Genomic DNA, 16,231 nt, shown 5'->3' with positions numbered 1-16,231 from the left:
GATTTAGTTGTAAATGTTGTATACTTGCAGCATAGACGGCTTATCATGACCTTTTGAGCGCCATGCAATGCATCTCCAAATGATTTCTAACTTCTTCATCTATCTTCCCAACATATTGTTTTAACATTTCAGACTTCAAGAACGAAACAACGGCTCCCCTCACACGCTTGTGATCGTCACTGGTCAGCTCTGTCAAATTTCTCTCCCCACAGATCTTTCTGAACGGAGCTGGTTGCTGGTTTCCAAGTACGTTAGCATCACAAGTAAAGATGAACTTGTTAGCACTCTGCCCGATTAGGAAGACCGTCGGGGTACCAAGGAGGCTGAGTTTAGAAACCGGTCCATATTTCCTCGATCATTCTCGAAGCCATTGTTTGATCTCGTTGGTTCTCACCGCGTGCAGAAAGCTAAGGCTTTGGTCTATGAAGGGAAACCCCAAGGAACACGGTGGAAGGTGTTTGGAGTTTTTCCTCCTCAGGGCAAGGTAAAGAGAAGAAACAAGTAGAAGACAGAAAGTGAACTAGATTGTAAGGTCCATTGTTGAAGTCTTGAAGAGTGATTGAGGGAGGGGTGGCAGATTGCAGTCCTATTTGTAGGAAAATTTATGGTATCTAGAAAACCGACATGTAGCTCGGTTGGCTCACGTCGCGAAGTTTAAGACGGTGACTTTTTTGGCGATTCTTTCCCTTGTTTTCGAGTGTTTCATGTTGTCCTGTAGACGTAATGCCTTTTGTCCTCTGCATTTGGGAACCTTTCCCGCATGAACAAACAGTTGACATTCTCTTTGATTAAAGATCTTCATTTAATCGTCAAAAATAGAGGCTTCTTGCGAATAGAATATTGTAAAATGTCAATGAAACATTTGTTATTATTATTTGACAGCCAAAATACAAGATAATCTTATTTCCAGAACAAACAGAGGAGATCAAGTGAGAAATAGTACTGTCGACGATAAACTAAGCCTTTCCCCACTGCATAAGGATAACTATGTAGTGTTACTGTGCATTCATGAACATAATCGACCTATATTGTTTGAATTCTTCATTTCTCTTGAAGTATTTATATCCGAAACATTGGTACGGGGATATGAACTCCAAGGATTCTTTAAATATATGAAAAAAACTAAAGATATATACTTGTATAAGACACTTACATTCAAATTCAAGTAACATAATATTACTGAGACGAAAACCAAGTGAATATTTGAAGAACAGTTGAGTGAATCAAATAAAAATGAATGATAACTTGAAAATTGAAAAGAGTGAACTTTATAGTGAGTAGACTCACTGATTTAGTCCGACCAGCTGGACACCATGGATGGAAATTCCATGGGAGCTAAATTCAGTGGTATTTTTGTTATTCTAACCATATCTTTTATTTTCCCGACCTTTAAAGGGAAACGTCAAAACCCCCAGAAGCAAACAGAAAAAAACCAGAACGAAGTTGCAAAAACAGCATAGAAACAACTCAGAGAACAAAGTAAGGATTTAGTAATAACCAAACCAAAGGGGCTGAAGATGTAACAATTAGATAGCTAAATGATAAAATTGAAAATTTATAAAGTTAATTGACCAAAACAGAAATATAATAAAAGTTGAGTGATGAAAAGAGTAAGTTTACCTTTTTTTTCTTTTGGCCCAGTAAAAGATCAAAAGACTGCTCTTTTCTCAGAGGTCACTGATCTCCAACTACGAGGTCTTCAGCTTTACAAAAAATTAAACTTTGATCGGAAAAATGGCCTTATTCTTCCGCATCCGTTCACCGATCGCCGCAGCTTTTCGCCTCCGCTACTTCTCAAGCCTCTCCCAAGTGTTATCCACCCCTCTCACCTCCCATCAAAAATCACGCGCCACTCTCTCCTTCCTAAAATCCGAGCAAGACCCAGACCGCATCATCGAAATCTGCCGCGACGCCTCCCTCACGCCATCATCCAATCTTCACCGAATCGCTTTCTCCGTCGCCATCTCCAAACTCACCGAAGGCAACCATTTCGAATCAACCGACAATTTCCTCAAGGAGCTCCGTTCCCGCCCCGACTTACAAAACGCGCGTTTCGCTTCCCATTCTTTAATCCTTTATGGTCAAGCCAAGATGCTAGACCGCGCCGTAACGGCCTTTGATGAATTTTACAACAAGGGGTTATGCCGTTCGACGAAATCGTTGAACGCTTTGCTCGTGGCGGGGTTGATAGCGAAGGATTATGAAGTGAAGATGATTTTTGCGGAATTTCCTCAAAGGTATGGGATCGATCCTGATTTAGAAACTTATAATAATGCAATTAAAGCTTTTTGTCAATCTGGGTCTTCGAGTTCAGTCTATTCCATTTTGGTTGATATGAAAAACAAAGGAGTTAAACCGAATGCCACGACGTTTGGGACTTTGTTAAGTGGATTTTATGAGGAAGAAAAGTATGAAGATGTTGGGAAAGTGTTGAATTTGATGAAGGAATATGGGGTTCCTGTTGGGGTTAGTACTTATAATATAAGGATTCAGAGCTTGTGTATGTTGAAGAAGTCTAATGAAGCTAAGGCTTTACTACTCGGGATGATGTCAAAAGGGATAGACCTGAACTCGGTTACCCATAACCATTTGATTCATGGGTTCTGTAAGGAAAGGAATTTGGAGGAAGCCAAGTGCTTGTTTAACAGTATGGTGAAGAGCGGTCTGGAGCCAGATAGTTATTGTTATTTTAATTTGGTGCATTTCTTGTGCCAAGGTGGGGATTATGAGTCTGGTTTGAGGATTTGTAGGGAATGTATGGAGAAAAACTGGGTTCCGAAATTTTCGACTATGAAATTGCTTGTGAATGGACTTGTTAGCATGTCTAAGGTTGAGGAGGCCAAGAAACTTATCCAGAATGTTAAGAAGAAGTTCTCGAAAAATTCAGATTTGTGGTATGAAATTGAGAAGGCTTTGTTGCCTTAGTAGAGAAGGTCGCCATGGTGTCATAGGCTGTTGTGTAAAATAGTGATTATGAAGTATTAGACTTAGTCAGGTCTAGTCAATTTTGTATGAAAATGGAAGTGAACTGGACGGTTATATTTTAACATGATGGATCATTTCATTTCAAGAAATTCAGAGCTGATAATTACATATATGGACAAAGGATATATGTATATTCAACTAATAACATAAACAGATCTAGACATGCTTCTGCTGTGTATGTACTGTGACGGTAATCGGTTACTCCAGACATGAATCCGAGGGTTCTAATTTATCTTGGGAATCATATGACTCGAAGTTTGCCATCAAGAGATATGTGCTGCTGCTGCATGAGTATTCACATTTCTGTAGCCCTGCACTTATGGTTAAGACTGCTTGGCTCTAGTGAGTACATAATGAGCAAATCATTTTCCCCGTAAACGAGACGATCATTGTCATTTTGTTTGTTAATTAGTGAAAATTTTCTGTTCTCTGAATACTAAACTGTTGCATTGCTTGGATCACTTGTTATCAAGTTGATAGTTATAATAGAATTGAAGCTGGTTTGGCTCTCTACCTGCTGATAAAACTTTGCATTGATTTCAGCCTACTGAAGTTTTTCTTTTTCTTTGTGTCATACCTCATAAGTTTATCGTATTCAAGTCTGCGTATTTGTGGAATTAGCTAGGAACCATGTTCTAGAAGTCAAAGTAGTAATCTCACATTCTCTTACTGTTAAGTAAAATGGTGGTATATATGGGTGCATAACCTCGAAGGCTGATAAATGATCCGATTCCGAGTGCTACATAGTTTTGTCCACTGTGGTCCCAAGTCCTAACTGAAAATTTTGCATGTGGAGGTTGTGCTTTGATTCCACTGGATCTACCATTGGGCAATGGGATTAGATATTTAATGTTTTATCCAATTAGGTGAAAATTTTGCCATTAAGAGTTTTATACTAAATAGCATGTTTTGCCAATGCTGTGTTCATTGAATGTGTGATTTAATGAGCGATAGTAAGTTATTGTACCTTAAGTACGTGATACATGATCGAGTTTCCGGCATTCAAAACTCCAGTTGAAGGAGAGCTGGGACAACTAAAATTATCCGGAAAACTATGTCAACCTGCAAAAGTTTGAAGTCTTTTTCAGATAAGGAAACACTAATCATTTCGTAGCTCTGCAGTACTCACGGCTAGGAAATGCAAACTCTATCATTGTCACGATCCATCGACCGGTAAGATACTAATACTATTTTCCTCGACAGCCTCATACTGGCAATGTAAGCACAAATTGATGTTTTTCCCCCTCTTTGGATTCTTTTCGGTTCTGTAAGATTTGTGACCCTAAGGCGCACCAAATACAAACTCGAACCTAGTAGCTTACCAATCGAGATATTGAAGCTTACCAAGCAAGAAAGCAGCTTGAAATTAGTCAATTTCTCACAATTCTCCTAAACAACTTCCTTGTTGGTCTCCACGTGACCCGAAAGTCTCCGACCTGATGGGACCAATCCGAATTGTAGCTTGACTGGAATTTAGCTCCGTCACTGATGTTCAGGTCAAGATCCAATGCTTGAGATTAACTTTTCTTGGAACGACACAGCTCACGGCGCAGAGTGGCAGATTTAGAGATTTATTATTAATTCCCCCATTGGTAAAGCAATTAGTTTCTGTGTTTATGAATTGAAAGACAATGCAGAGAGACAAAATGCTGTTTTGTTTGAGGCCGATTTTCCTAGGATTCTTTTGCAATAGTTAAGAGATAAATGATGATATGACGTATGATGAATTTGCATGGGCCATTTTTGTCACGTGCAAGTTTTCCTTCTAGTTTTAACCATGCAAAATCAACTTAGGTGAAAGAAACAGGTGTAATTCTAGTTTTAGTCCTTATACTTTAATTAAATAAAAATGACGTATTAATCAAAATTAATTTGATTTCAATTAATAAATGAGCATTTTAAAATTTTGGTTAATGATTATTCTGTACAATTAATAATTGAACCAACCATTTGGATACTTAAAAATAGTTCTGAAATATTTTTTCCTTCAAGTCACTTTAAACATTTTGGTTGAAATGTAAGTTTCATATTCAAATTATTTTATTACAACTTAAGAAGAATAACAACTTTCTTTTTTGAATTAAAGAAAAATAACTCAAATGTTGTTGAATTAAAATTTAATTTTGGTACAATATATAATTATTAAATGATTTATATTTTTAAAATTTGTATTTTATCATGAAAATTAGTCATAAAATATTTTTAAATGATTTTTGATTGTGAAAAATAATCTTAAGTGTTTTTGAATAATCATATAATTTACAAATATTTTGCAAAGCCAAAAAATATATGATTTTGTCAAAAATTATCTCTCGGTCTCGAAATCAGTAGCCAATATTGATACTAACTAAACGGTATCGATACCGAAGGCTCTAACAGTTATATTTTTTGATGTTTGAGTGTTTGGTCTCGATACCTCACTTCCTGGTATCAATAACAAAGTTGAGTGTATGCATTTAATGCTCTAGTTTAATGATTCCAACTACTCTAGTCAACCACCAACGACTTCAAACGATTAAAAGTGCATTAGAGGACATAAAATAGATCAAAATTCAAATGAAGAACACCAAGAAACATTATCAAATGAATATACCAATATCAAAGGAGTTTTATAGCTTATTTTATCATATTCTTTGTAACACCCTTGTTGAGCTCATTGATTATTTTGTTCAAGTGTGGTTTGGGTGAAAGTTAAATTGTGCAAACATATTTGCCTGGTGAGGTTTTCCCTTTTATTTGTTGCATTTGTAATTACTATTCGGAAGAGTGTGTAAATTAAGGTTTTGGGTGTAAACCTTGAAGTGTTTGTAAGGTTACGCATTATCTTTAAAAGTAAGTAAATCTAGTGGATTTAAGAAATCCTTAGCGTGAATGCTAAGGTAGTTGATGTAAATCTAGTTTATATATGCAAAACTTTTATTTTTTCAATTGCTTCAACACCCATATTTTAAGGCCAAATCATGCTCTTAACGTATTTTAATTGATCGAAAGAGCCAACAAATATAGAATATATTTTATTATTAAAGAGTCCCGTATAAATAGGTTTAAGATTGAGTTGTATCGAATTTAAGCTTAATTTTAATTCAATCACGTTTTATTATTTAACCTTAAATTCAATTTATATTCCTCTATATGTTATTTAATCCAATCTAGGTTTAGGGAAGATCCACTCGATCGGATTTTGAAAGTAAAAACTTATACTCGTATTTGACTTGATACAAATATATATATATTTATTGTTTTTATTAAGTAAAATAAGAATATAATTAAATATACATAAAGAGATGGATATTATAACAATTATCCTTAAATATAACTAACCCGTTGGTTTTATCTTTCAAAAACTCTGACTTGGCTTGATCCAAATCTAACTTTTTATTAAAAAAATTAACTTATAAAATTAGGTTGGATCAAAACTCATCAGAATCATGTCAAATATCCACCCTTCATTCTAACGTTATGAATATAACAAATTGAAGTGAAAAAATTGTTCTATAATTATCTAGTACATGATTCAAATTAACCAGCCAGCCTACATAAAAAAATTAATGTACTTTATAGTAAACCGGTATACCATCTTCTTCCTATTTATTGCATCCATGGAATGCACCCGAACACATGGAATGAAAAAGTTGCTGGCAGTTTGCTTCAAATCTGTTTAAATGTAATTTAAGCGAACGCGTCAGCTCTTTCTGTTTCTACCAAACCTATTCAAAACATTTTTTTTACTCCTTTTTCCTTTTTAGTTTCTTCCTGTTGATCTCTTCTCTATATATAGCAAACCGATAAAACCGACCCAAGATGATAAATGGAACATTACACCAACCTCTAGCCCTTGCTTTATATGAACACACACCATTCTTCACTTTGGTTTCATTGCCACCATTGTACGCTAATTCTGGCATTGGAGAGATGAGTGGGAAAATGGGAAGAAGAATGAGTTGTTTCTCTTGTTGTGGAGAGGAAGTGCAGCACCGTGCTGGTTCCCTTAAGGAGAGTGCTTATGACATTGGCGGCAATGAAAATAATAGCAATGGGAAATCATTGAGGTCTTTGGCCAATAATTTGTCGGCCAAAACAGGTAATGTTTGTTTATCTTTTAGATGTAAATGAATCCCAGATAATCTAGTAGTGCTTGTTTATGTTAAAATGCCTCGTCGATCCTAAACCCGGGTGAATGGAAGACCATATTAATGTTTATGTTACTTATGTTATCTTCTTCGGGTGTCGTTGCATTAAGGAATGACCGCCGGAGAGCGATAAATGTTCCAAAATTTGTCCTCAGGGGTCAGGGCGCCTCTTAAAGTCGTGCAGAGTGCAATTAGGTTCATGCCAGCGACTTCAAGAGGCACCCCGAGCTCTCTTTAGAGCCGGGGGGAACAATATTTGATTTGTGTGATGTTTTGTTATCGACGTTACTAATTCTAGGAACATTTGTTTGGCCATTTTGATCGATGTGCAGGTAGTGGCAAGCAGAAAATAGCTGAAGAGATTCAAAAAGTTGGAAAAGCTAAAGTTTCAGCTCATATTTTCACATTTAGAGAACTAGCTGTTGCTACAGACAACTTCAATCCTGATTGTCTGATAGGAGAAGGGGGATTTGGCAGGGTCTACAAAGGGTACATAGAGAACATTGACAAAGTATACATGCATATATATATATATACACACACCTTTTTTCTCAATGAATGTAGCTAACTTCACCTTGAAAGTTAATAATTTGCGTGCTTGTAATTTCTCGTCTTAGATTGTGGCCGTGAAGCAGCTCGATAGGAATGGAAAGCAAGGAAGCAGAGAATTCTTCTCGGAGGTTCTAATGTTAAGTCTGGTTAACCATCCGAATCTTGTGAATCTGATCGGCTATTGTGCGGATGGGGATCAAAGGATTTTAGTTTATGAATACATGGCTAATGGGTCTTTGGAAAATCATCTTCTTGGTATGTTAAAATGACACTCTTTTCACTTCTTCAGTACTTATTTATAATCCTACTAATGGAATTCTTTTGTGGATTATGATTATTGTATCTGTTTATTTAGATGTACCTCCAGGTAAGGAGCCATTGGATTGGAATACCAGGATGAAAGTAGCTGAAGGAGCTGCGAAAGGGCTAGAATACCTACATGATTTTGCCGATCCGCCCATAATTTATCGTGATTTTAAAGCGTCAAACATATTACTAGATGAGAACTTCAATCCCAAACTGTCTGATTTTGGACTTGCTAAGTTAGGACCTACCGGAGGGAAGGACCATGTATCGACCAGGGTCATGGGGACATATGGCTATTGTGCTCCGGAGTATGCAATGACAGGCAAGCTCACAACAAAATCTGATATTTACAGTTTCGGCGTAGTGTTTCTGGAGCTCATCTCGGGGAGGAGAGCTATTGATATTGAAAGGCCGGAAGAAGAACAGAATCTGGTTGCTTGGGTATGTACATCGAGTCCAGAATCACTTGTTTACAATACTAAGTTCATAAATCTAAGTTTATCATCCATTCTTCCTCTACATCTTGCAGGTAGAGCCATTACTTAAGGATAGGCAGAAGTTCAAGATGATTGCGGATCCACTGCTCCAAGAGAACTACCCTGTAAAGGCTCTTTACCAAGCTCTTGCAGTTGCAGCAATGTGTCTTCAGGAGGATGCTGATAGCCGGCCATTGATCGGTGATGTTGTAACTGCGGTTGAGTTTCTTGCTAAGCAAAAGGACAACGAAAAAATTGCTGCAGAATCACAAAATAAGCAATGGCTTGCATGTTAATTCCGTGAGAGAAGGAAGTTTCAAAAGAGACTGTGACTTGTAGCCACCGTAGCCGGGGTGAACGACCTTGAAGATTAAAGAAATTGCACAACTGAACCAATTAAAATCGGAACGTAATCGTCGTCGAGATACATATAGATATATTTAAATTTTTTAAAGTTGGAGAGTATATTTGGATGATCACATCGCTGTATTATTGTTCGAATATGTCTTAGAGATGAGTGTACAAGGAAAAGTAAAAACTAAGGGGCTGCTTGTTTACTTCAGAATGATTAAGCGTTGAATGATTCAAATGTTGAATGATTCATAGGCTTTAGATGAATTAGCTCTTAATATGACATGCTGTTTGTTTACTGGCTCTGAATCATTTAGAATGTACTTCTGTGCTGAATCATTCAGTACTGTTTTGCTGAATCAGTCGGCACTGAATCATTCAGAGGTACGAAACAAATGCGCTGAATGCTGAACGGTTCAACATTCAGCGTTGAATAGTTACATTAAGAGGCAAACAAACAGCCCCTAAATTTCTATATCTGAGACTTGGTATATCAGAATATATCTGTTCTATAGTCGATTCTTATCTGCAACTTCCATAGCACAAGCAGAACAATGTATAAATCTATGTATCTTTCCTGTAAAAATACGTAGAAACCAGTACCATCATACATGTAATGAATGATAAGGAACAAGTGTGTACTTATAAGCTACAAAAATCAAATACTGCCTCTTATTTTTTGTAATTATTAATGTACTTAATATAATTCTTATTTTCCCTTGGGGATTTATTTTGACAAGCTAGTTGACAAAGGGAAGGTGACATGAATATCTCAGCTTCCTATGGGAAGCAAGACAGTTTTTGAGGGCAACACCCACTGTTGCACCTTCATGGAATACCGAGTCGTAAAATTTGCAGATGAACCTTGATAATTCCTCTTCGTCTTCATCCCAAAAACAGGTACCCTGGTCCGCAGTCTTCTCCAGGTCATAATCATCCCAGTCACTGGTTGGACTGATAGGTTCAGGTTCAATTTCAAACTCTGGCTCTTCGTCTTCTAGACCTTCCCCACCAATCTCAAACCTTCCCTTTCCCGAAACATCATACTCTCCAAATTCATTCATTAACACATCTTGGGGCTCAGCTGTAGGGCATACAACAGCTTTGGCCCCAGAATCTAGAACGGCCTTAATTAAATTTGCAGAGGGACCATAAGTTCCAGTGCAGATTATGATCCTATCCCTCCAGGCTCCAACCTAGAATTATTAAACAAAGTATCATCCACATAAAATGCTAAAACGAAATTCGGTCAGGGAATCAAATTTCATGATCTACGGAGAACACGAATAAATAAAATAATATAAATCATATAAACAAATCATCTGATAACATCAGGTATCATGAGCATTAGTGGGAAAATAAAATTAGATCAACATGCATACCATCCAGCGAACATCATCAGGTGTAATGTGTAAATAAGGGACAGTGCGGCGAAACATGTATGCCTCGATTTCTTGATCATCTTCCATGACCTTCAGGAGTTGTCATGAAAATCACGACAGTTCATTAGTTCTGATTCAAACTAGCAATTAAAGGAAAAATCATTTGAAAGCAAAACAGGAAATCATGCACACTTGGGTTTGGCGTCCAATATATTTATGGCCAATGTTTCCAACTTTGAAGTATGGTCTACAGTGAATCAAATCAGCGATAGTTGTTATATTGGTAAAAGGTGATGCACCCTTACGGCCCTGGCTGCGCATCATTGACAACATGTGAACCTTGACACTTTGTAGAAACCTATCAGCCAGTTCTCCAGGTTCAGCCACCACAAATACCTCATTTTGGCAACTAGAGAAAATCAGCAGTTAGCAGGTACAGACTGGGGCAAAGCTACACTAAATTAAGGCCTCAAATAGAGAAGCTTGTATACCTTAATATAGAGCCAACTGAATCATTTTAAAGGGCTAAATGTATGATGCCAACTTGTGGTAGATTATGTAGCTTCTCATGCAATGACTGTACAGGTAGAGAGAGCTGCCTGGATACAGGAGGAGACATTGGATGATATGTACCTATATTTCCAGATTGTAATCCATCCACGCTTAAAGAAGGGACCATGATATTTCGGTCAAGATTCCGCATGCCATCAGAAATATAGAGAAGAGGGCTTGAGGGGAAACTTCCAGTGACGAGAGGGGAGGTAAATGGTGTCGGAAATCTTGTTGCAGGTGATGTCTTTGGAGTTCCAGGTATGTCATGCAAAAGAGATAATCTTATTCCATTTTGTACACAAAATGACTCAAGTGCCTGGGCATGGTGCACTGCTGTTCCCAAATCAGGAGTATGCAAAGCTTCAACAAGTAGTACATTTCGCCGCCAACCTACTGAAGGGGTATTCTCATCTAGTATAGCCCAAGACAAAAGAATTTAAAAAGATTCAGCAGAGCATCCAGAAAGTTTTAACACACGATAACTATCAAAAACCAGGTTCTACCTGCATTTGATGCTTTAGCTCTAGAAAAATGTTGAGATTTCAAATTTCCACTCCATTTCTCGTCATGTGCAAAGGGTATAATAAGTCTTTCACATGCAATCTTGAATGCCTCTGAATTGCTTTGAATGTAGTCCTTTACAGCATCTTCCAACTTCTGCAAAACTGTTGGATCAGTCTCATCTAGCTCCATGTCAACGCTCATCAACTACAAGGCAACCACATAAATTGAAGAATTCCTAATTATTTCACTAAAGAGCTACTGCACAAGGATAAAAAAATCCAATAACTAAATAAAAAATGGTCAGATATTCTTATGGAAACATCAACCAAGGTAAAAATGACCTCAAACCCTCATCTTTGAAGGCCACAAGGAACCAAGAAGTACCTAGATTAAACCGAAAGTATTGGATCTCAGGGAGCATAGTTAACATTGTACTCAAAGCTTCCTCAACTCGGTTCACGGAGCATGCACTCTCAATCAGCACTTGCCCAGTATCTAGGTAACGTCAACCTCCTTTTCATGCCTACAACAAAAGAGATACACGTAAGTTCATGGAATGAAGTTATAAATATTAAATCTCAACATGATCGGCAAATAAAAAGCAAAAAGATATTTAAATCTCTTGATTTTTTATTCTTCAATCATTCAAAAGATCAACTGCTTAGAATGTTATTTTGGAATATCATTACAAGAACCTATGCTGTTTCCTGTTATTCCGCATGAATATGCTTACACGATGATCTTTGAAAAAAGTGGTCCTGGAAATTGGAAAATTTTATAGGTGAATAAATCCAGATCTTATGATAAATCGCTTTCAATGGCAGCTACACAAAAACAAAGCAGTTACCTTAGTAGGCACAGAACCACAGCCAACTGAAACTAAACAGTCAATTTTTGTATGAGGCCACAAAAGTTGTGATTCTCTTATGGAAAATATAGTTGGATTATTTGCCACTATAGCACCATCTTGCCAGCACATCTATTCAAGGTAGAATAAATTATAATAAATATTAATAAGTTTAAACATTCTTAAAAAATAATTAGCTTAAGCAAACAGAAGAAAAATACCATCTGAATAGTCATCAAGGTAATATGAAGCAGCAGAAGACGCTCTTATAGCTTGCCATACATTATGTATACGACTTCCAATAAAAGCACTTCGTTTGTATCCAAATTGAGCACCTGCAGTTGGAGATCCTTGAACAGTGATTCCTGAACCTTCTGATATTGTAAAGGGCACCTCTGGTGTTCTGACAGGGTACTGCACATTAAGAAAACCATAAATGTATGAACAAACTCATTGAGGTGCCTAGAAATCATCGTAATGTATAGTAATGTAGTCTACGTATGTCTATATGAGCATCATAATACTTGAATGAATCCCATTAGAATTTCAGTATACATTAAGAAAAAGGAACTCTAGACCTCAAACCTGATAATTTCGGAATAAAAAAGGTTGAGCTGGCATAACGCTCACCAAAGTCGACACAACAGACTTTTGGAATTTTTCTTACAGAAAATTCGATTAGTAGGTTGCCATCCTCATCAGCACACATTTCCTTTAGCAACCTTTCAAACTGATCTGCACTGTGCTGCAACACTACATGTTATTGTGTCTTGTTGAAAGCAAAGGATACTTTGAAAGGAAAAGCAGACAGGCCCATTTGAATTACTGGTTTTACAATACCAAATACCTCTCAAAGAAAAATGAAATAAGTTGCAGCAGATACAATTGCTATGTTTTATTGATTAAAGGTGTTATACAGAATGAGCAATCCATGACGTAAATTATAGTAAACCCTCAGAAGCCTCTGGAAATATCCTCTAGAAAAACAAATTTTTCTTCCGTTTGAGATATGCTGTGAAAAAGTTGAACGCCTCTTCATGCATTCAAGATATGCATTTTCAGTGATAACAAGAGAAATTCATATACAATTTCAAAAAATAAAACCCAGAGAAAGCAACTTTAGCAGTAATGAAGAACGAAACACAAATTCATATGCAGAAAAGAGAAATTCATACTTTAGATCCACGTACAACAATTCTGAAACTCTGTGATGATCTTTTAGAAAGCTGAGCAAACTTTTCTCTCCATGTTGTAGATTCATCCTTTGGCACAGGTTCAGTGAAAACAATTTTTCCTACAAAGCCAACATAGGGCATGAATAAACAAATCAGAATACAATTTAGTGTTTTATGTTCTATGCAGCATACTCACCAAGATTTTTGTATCTTTCTTCACATTGATCCAAGGTCATCAACTTAATACCATGGGCACAAGCGAGCATTCCACCGGTTGATGTTCCACATATAAGGTCAAATAGCTCATGTATTCTCTTTCCAGTTCCCTTCTCGATTTCTTTAAGCATCTGCACAGTTGCAAGACCTTTCATGCCACCTCCATCCATTGAGAGTATCCGTAGGCCTTGTTTTGGTATCTGTCTCCCTCTAACAGCATGCCGCAAATTTTCATTCTCTCCTACAAAAGTACATAATCATATGACTCTATGATCCAAAGATTCTCAAAGAAATTTAGTATAATCAAATGGAAGAAATATACCAAGAATTGCCAAAGCACGAGCTGCAGCTTTTATCACACGTTGTTCAGGTGTAAAAGCCAGGTGCATGAGAAGTTCCCTCAAGCTTCCAGAGGTGACAAGAATACGGCAATTCTCCAGACAGAAAGCCAAATTTCCAATAGCTAACAAAGCAAGCCTTTGGACCTGATTAAACATGAGGATTTAATTACAGTTAAACATAGGAATCATGTAAAATCAGAAAGTTACCTCTGTATTTTTATGGGCACACAGTATTTTTAACCATCTCAAAAGATCCTTGGTTAGCATCCTTTGAGCTACAATATCAGATACAAAGGCCAATGCACCCACAACTTGAAGCACAGGAACATGTTCTTCTCGGGAAGGAGACGTCATAATAGTTTCAATGGGTTTCATGATGTCACATTTCATCAATTGCATGGCCACAGAAACATCTTCAGCAAGAGTTGATAGAGCAGAGCAGGCTTGTTCGACCTGACACAAACCAGAACAATAGTGCACAATAGGAAGGGGAAATAAAAGAAAACACGTCTGATGTTACTGATAAAAGGAAAGTATATCCATCATACCACATGGCGGTTATCACTACTTATCATGCTAACGAGCTGCCGCAGTGCATTATGATCTTTACCAATAAGTACACGGTTCCCCTCATCCTGCATTATTATCGTCACCAGAGCAGAGGCCAGCAAAAGGTGATGACAAGAGGAAAAACGCAATATGAGAGAGAAAAGGTCACTCAGCTTGTGTTTAGATTTACCAAAATAAGAATTATTCTCCATCTGTAACACCACAAGTCATACAGTTTCGTTCATAGATGCTCATGTAAAGGCATGAGCATCCAAACAGCTATTATTTGTTGAGCTGTACCTCAATATGCAGAGTCACCGATCTTTGATTTTCATTACCCACGATCCTGATATTTGCAATAGACAAGTGACTTAGCTTGCCTAAAGGCAAGATCTCCGGAAGGAATTCAAGTGGGTTACCAAATAATCTAAAGAATTTTTAAATCAACCAGCGCCCTGCCATCCAACTGGAGAAAAGCATTAGACAAGAGAAAACTATACATTAACTATCTTAAAAAGTTAAGGTGATTGTCAATAAAGTGACCTGAAGTCAAGAAGAAGCCGAACAATTTTATTATGCTCTAATGATAATTCCACCAACCCGGCCCGGTACACTGTTTCAGTTACACTGCTCATATTATTACCAACAAAAATATGGTCACTAGGCAAGTGAGAAGAAGGAACATCAATGGGCTAGACCCTCAAAATCATGAAAGCATGTGTTTTCTCTCCTTCTATGGCACATTACATTATTCGATATAGTAATGCAACTCTCAGGAACATAATTTAGATGTAAAAGTAAAATCTCTTACCAGGAACTGAAACAAGCATGTTGTAGTCAACCCTGAGTACTTTCAAGGTTTTTACATCACCAAGCTCAGGTGGTAAACGTGATAGTTTGTTGTGATCAAGGCATAGTTTCGCAAGAACTGGCAGTTGAGTTAGCTCGATGGGCAGTGTCTGTATCAGAAACAGATGAACTAGAGTCAAAACTACGAAGGAAAGGAAAATAGACGTGCCCAGGTTTCTTCATTGGTGTGTTCCCTTCTTTTCAAGAGGAAATAATTTAGGGGAAAACGTTTTAAGTGTTGTTCTTAAGTAAATAAATGAAGCTTTTTATAGTTAATTATTATTTTTAAAAGAGTTAATTACATCACAAAGTTTCCGGACTATGATCCTCATTTTAAAATGGTTCTTAAATTTTTGAATATTTTAATTTCGTTCTCAAATTATGACTCTCATTTTAAATTAGTCCTTAAATTTTTAAACATTTTGATTTTATCCACAAACTATGTCTCTCATTCTAAATTAGTCATCAAACTTTTGAATATTCTAATTTTATCCCCAAATTCATCAAATATATAAGTAGTTTCAATTAAAGTTTAAACTTTTTAAAACATATAATAATATAACTTGATTTAACGGTTTTATTAACATGGGGTGCGATTAGCATATGCTGATAGTTTATGATGAATTTGAAACGTTCAAAAGTTTGAGGAGTAATTTAGAATGAATGTCATAGTTTGGGGATAAAATTGGAATTCCAAATATTTGAGGACTAATTTAAAATAATAGTCATAGTTTAAGAATAAAATTAGAATGTTTAAGAATTTAGGGACCAAATTAAAATAAAAGTCATAATTTGAGGATATGGAATGCAATTAGTGTTTTTAGAATAAAAAACTACTTTTGTATAATCCTTTTAGTTAAATAAGATTAAAAATATGACTACCAAAATTAGGAATAGTCACCGAATTTTATGCTTATTGTTTGGGATGAACTTTTAAAATTTTAAGAGGGATTACTTATAAAATTTTGTGAGATGAAAATATATTATTAATAAAAAATATATTAAAAATCTAAAAT

The 16,231-nt window shown here is 36.4% G+C and overlaps 2 protein-coding genes and 1 pseudogene across 2 annotated transcripts; 2 read left to right on the top strand and 1 right to left on the bottom strand.

The window, feature by feature from the left end:
- The first annotated feature begins 1,683 nt into the window (after window positions 1–1,683).
- On the top strand, window positions 1,684–3,391 carry LOC120191155 (pentatricopeptide repeat-containing protein At1g61870, mitochondrial-like). The gene has a single exon (XM_039194136.1). The coding sequence runs from the start codon at window positions 1,735–1,737 to the stop codon at window positions 2,923–2,925; it is 1,191 nt and encodes a 396-aa protein (XP_039050067.1). The 5' UTR covers window positions 1,684–1,734; the 3' UTR covers window positions 2,926–3,391.
- A 3,415-nt stretch (window positions 3,392–6,806) lies between these two features.
- On the top strand, window positions 6,807–9,151 carry LOC120190729 (probable serine/threonine-protein kinase PBL23). The gene is made up of 5 exons (XM_039193772.1): window positions 6,807–7,066; window positions 7,448–7,626; window positions 7,733–7,922; window positions 8,023–8,414; window positions 8,503–9,151. Exons 1-5 carry the CDS (start codon window positions 6,898–6,900, stop codon window positions 8,743–8,745), a joined length of 1,173 nt encoding a protein of 390 aa, XP_039049703.1. The 5' UTR covers window positions 6,807–6,897; the 3' UTR covers window positions 8,746–9,151.
- A 263-nt stretch (window positions 9,152–9,414) lies between these two features.
- On the bottom strand, window positions 9,415–14,578 carry LOC120190518 (annotated as a pseudogene).
- Window positions 14,579–16,231: the final 1,653 nt, after the last annotated feature.

The sequence above is a fragment of the Hibiscus syriacus genome, unplaced genomic scaffold (genome assembly GCF_006381635.1).
Source record: "Hibiscus syriacus cultivar Baekdansim isolate YM2019G1 unplaced genomic scaffold, ASM638163v2 tig00004111_pilon, whole genome shotgun sequence".
NCBI lineage: Eukaryota > Viridiplantae > Streptophyta > Magnoliopsida > Malvales > Malvaceae > Hibiscus > Hibiscus syriacus.
Note: the sequence above shows the minus strand (reverse complement) of the source record. Positions and strands in the feature narration are given on the sequence as shown.